Below are 4,734 nucleotides of genomic sequence, written 5' to 3' on the forward strand. Positions count from 1 at the left end.
TGAGGTCATCCTTGAGTCGCGCTGAGGCTGACTCACATCCTGGCCAAGGTGCGACGCTCTCGCTCCTCTGACGTAAACAGTCTTGGCTCGGTGGCCGCCGCGGAAGCACTAGGAAGGAGCGCTCCGGCCGTCGGATTACTTGCGGCGCGTTTGCCGACGGAAGCGCAGGTCCTGCACGAAGGTCGACATGAGAGGGGAAACGAGAGTCTCTGCCTTCCTTGTGGCGTCATGTCTGGTGGCGCTCGGTGGGCCCCTCGTGGGCTGTGAGGCTTCTCCCGCCGGCGTGTCTGAGGCCCCTGCAGGTCCCCTGCCGCGGGATGTGTCTGCTGGGAAGGCCGAAAGCCCTCCGAAGCAAGCGGGAGACTGGCGAAGAGAGAAGTGCGAGCGGAGGGGGAGCAAGCGAGTGAGTGCCTCGAAGTGGAAGTGTTGACCAACAAGACGTTTCAGCCGATCAAGAACGTCAGGCAGTTGCACTACACCTTCTTCTTGCGGCCACGGCCGGAGTTTATAGACATCAAGTTCAACATGATGATCGACAACCTGTGGAACCTGGCGCGGCCGTACGAGAGCTCCGAAACCATCGTGTTCTCGCTGGCCGATGTCGAGGAGGCGGCCGAGCGCCAGAGCTGGGTCGAGATCACGGCCGACTACTTCAAGCACGAGGTGATTAACGGCCGCGACAAGCACGGTCTGAGGGTGACCGTCGGGAACGTGACTCGCAAGATGATCTCCAGCCGCTGGTGGCGAACGCACACCTTCGAGGGGTTCCTGGTGTCCGCCAGGGGCCCCGCCACGTTGCTCTTCGACTGCCCGCCGCAGGAGGTGGCCGCCCCCGTGCCCGTGCGCCTCATGAAGACGCCGGTGTTGATGGGCGGCATCCTGGTGCTGGCCTTCCTGCTGGTGGTCGTGCCCTGGGTGTGCTTCGTGTACAGGAGGCGCGCCAACGCAGACCTCAGCGAAGCCCCGGACGTCCCGCCGCTCCCCAAGTCTCTTGTAGGTTCTCTCAAAACGTTGGTCTCGAGTCTTCCCATTTGCTGCTCAGTCTTCTTTGTTTGCTCTTCTTTGCTTTCTCTTCAATGCGCTTTTGCTGTTTAGATTAAAGCAACATCCATTCCATGTACTGTCATTCAGTGCCTTCAGTGCTGTTGTTCATACATGTTCTGTTTCATGTTAAAAAAAAAAAAAAAAAAAGTATTTCCAATACTACTGCTAATAAAGACAGTACTTGACGGCTACTTCTTCGACTGCACCGACGAGCACTGCTGATACTGCTGTTACTCATACAGCTGTTACCACTGTCACAGTTATTTCTATTACTATTTTCTCCCTAAATTGCGATGGCCTCCAATCCTCCCCCTCCGACATGCCAACGCCACTACTCATTACTTAACCCAGAAAATGCTTGCTGTGTTATACTTCTGGCTTCAATCTCTCGGCTGGGGAGTTGTTAATTGCTATAATTAAGAACGTTTCTCTTATTGGTAATTATCCTACTTCTGCTGCTTCTACGGCGACACACAGTACTGTTACTTCTATAAACGTTATAATGACATTTGCGATCATTCATGTTATGATTAAAGGTGCTGTAAGGTGATAGGTAACAATTTGTCGTTTGAATTACTGTTATAAATTTTGATTTATTTTCAATAACAATTATCAGAAGAAGTTGTTCGGTAGTTTTATTTTATTAATACTCTAGTTATTATAATTGACACGTTTAATGTTAGAACTAAATTTATGTCTACTATAATTGATCGTGATTACCATCATCATAATCATTACTCTTAATTACTCTTAATTCCTTAACTGTTATCAAGATTAACATTTCTATTTCGACTTTGTTATCTATTTTATTTCTGATTTGTAACTAGTATGATAAGTACTTATTATCGCTATTCTTATTATTAATATCATCATAATTAGTATTCCTATCATTACTATATCATTATCAATATCATTGTTATCGCTATCATTATTATTATTGTTGTTATCATTATTATTGTTACTATTCTTATCATTATTACCACTATTGTTACTTTTGTTATTATTATTGATATTATCATTATTATTATTACTATTATCACTATTATTATTTATTTCATTGTCATAATCATTATTATTGTTATTATCATTATCATTACCAATATTATTATGACTATTATTACTATTGCTACTATTTTTATTATTATTATTATTATTATCATTATTATTATTATTGTTATGATTATTATCATTATTACTAATATTATTATTATCATTATTATTATTATTATTATTATTATTATTATTATCATCATCATTATTATTATCATTATTATTATTATTATTATTATTATTATTATCATTATTATTATTATTGTTATGATTATTATCATTATTACTAATATTATTATTATCATTATTATTATTATTATTATTATTATTATTATTATCATCATCATCATTATTATTATCATTATTATTATTATTATTATTATTATTATTATTATTATCATTATTATTATCATTATTATTATTATTATTATTATTATTATTATTATTATTATTATCATAATTATTATCATCATTATCATTGCTGTTGTTACTATTATTATTAGTTATTATTATTACCATTATCACTATTATCTTTATAATTATCATGATCATTATCATCATCATTACTATCATTATTATTATTATTATTATTATTATTATTATTATCACGGATATTATCATTATGATATCATCATTATTATCATTTTTGTGATTATTATTAGCATCCTTCTCATCTTCGTTATTATTATCATCATTAATATCATTATGAATTAGTATCATCATTAGTAGTGGCAGCAGTAGTAATAGTATAATTATCATTATCATCATCATCATCATTATTATTACGGTTATCATTATTAATGATGTTTTTATCATTATTTTTACCATTATTACTATTACTATCATTATCATTATATTACTATTATTATGATCACCATCATCATCACCATCATTATCATCATCTTCACCATCATCATCACCACCACCATCATCCTCACCATCATCATCACCAACATCATCATCATCACCATTTTCACCATCATCCTCACCATCATCATCATCCTCACCATCATCATCGCCATCACCATAATCATCATCACCATCATCATCACCATCATCATTACCATCATCATCATCTTCACCATCATCCTCACCATCATCATCATCATCCTCACCATCATCATCACCAACATCATCATCATCACCATCATCATCATCATCATCACCATCATCATCATCACCAACATCATCATCATCACCATCATCATCAGTGCTATTATTGGTATTGGTATTGCTGTTATAAGTAGTAGTAGTTGTAGTACCATTATTGGTATTATTATCGTTGCCCCCCCCCCCCCCCCAATCCCTTACTGACCCCCGCTCCGTCTCCCCCAGCAGCTCCTGGAGAAGAACAAGGTAAGCAAGTGCCCGGACCAGGAGAACGTGTACGAGGAGTTCGACGAGGACACCCTCTCTCGCCTCCGTCAGAAGCTTTACCCTCAGAACCTCCGGGGAGAGAAGAAGGGCCCGGGCGATTCCGAGGCGCCCGTGTACCATCACTACGAGAAGCTGGGCAAGCCTCGCCCTCTCCTGCGGCAGAAGGCGGTGGAGACGACGGAGAAGAGCGCCCCGGCGGAGAACTACTACGAGAATGCCCCCACGATGTCGCTGAGGGAGGAGAAGGAGAAGCTGCGCAAAGAGGACCGCCAGAGGAGTCTGAGCGAGAGCCACTACGTCGAGATGCACGGGATTCTCAACCGGCGATCGTTCGATTTTTCGAAGTGAATGGGTTGGAGAGGAAGCCGTGGGTTCGGGAAGCCGTTAGAGGACTGGATCTTCTTCCCTTTATACTTTTGATTCGATTTTACGAAGGGAGTTGGGCGTCTGCGAAGAGGATTGGATCTTCTAGCGTTTCTATTTATGGTTGTTTGGGTTTGAAGTCGTGATTATATTTACCAAGGCTCATGTTTGTATGCAGTAAGAGGGCAGGAATAAGGCCTAGACCTTGGGTAGAACGACGATCATGATTCTCTAAAATAAGCAATGGGAAACTGTGCCTGCGTTGTGTTTCATGTTTGGTCTTGAAGCCACAATTACCTCATCACAAGCACGTATTCATACTCGGTGTTTATGCGAACGGCCCGACCAACAAGAGCATCAAAGACAAAACAATCAGACACGTAGCAGAGAATCCACGTCACCTTTACTTATCCAAGTGAACATAGACTGGAGAGGGATAAAATCCTAAAAAAAAAATAAGTCCCAAACAGGCGTATTCTGACCGAAACCGGATCTCGAGTCAGGTCAGCGTCCTCGGGCAAAGGAACAAAATGACCTGCACCCGACCAAGCCCTCTCGCCTTCGCCTGTCACCTCACACCACTTCCTTCTCAGAAGTCGACGGATGAAGAAGCTTGTTGTGTGATCATACTCCTCTCGCTGTCGTGTTTTTATTTTGTTTTCTCTTATCACTATAAGAAAATAAAAACGAAAACTTTTGACATTAACTAGGCAAAACTATATTTATGAAACACACGTAACACTTTGATGACCAAACAAAAGAGCTTAACTCCCAGAATAAACATGTAAACAACAATATTTCAACATAGTGCGTGTTCTAGAGGGTACGCCAGAGTGGGAGGTGACACAATAAATGTAATGAAGTGCTGACCTTTTAACACGCAGCGCCTTCAGATGTAGC

The 4,734-nt window shown here is 40.7% G+C and overlaps 1 protein-coding gene across 1 annotated transcript; it reads left to right on the plus strand.

Moving 5' to 3' along the window:
- Window positions 1–228: 228 nt before the first annotated feature.
- On the plus strand, window positions 229–3,955 carry LOC125041203. The gene is made up of 3 exons (XM_047636042.1): window positions 229–245; window positions 303–993; window positions 3,430–3,955. Exons 1-3 carry the CDS (start codon window positions 229–231, stop codon window positions 3,817–3,819), a joined length of 1,098 nt encoding a protein of 365 aa, XP_047491998.1. The 3' UTR covers window positions 3,820–3,955.
- The last annotated feature ends 779 nt before the right edge of the window (window positions 3,956–4,734 follow it).

This window comes from Penaeus chinensis, chromosome 30 (assembly GCF_019202785.1).
Source record: "Penaeus chinensis breed Huanghai No. 1 chromosome 30, ASM1920278v2, whole genome shotgun sequence".
NCBI classification, from domain to species: domain Eukaryota; kingdom Metazoa; phylum Arthropoda; class Malacostraca; order Decapoda; family Penaeidae; genus Penaeus; species Penaeus chinensis.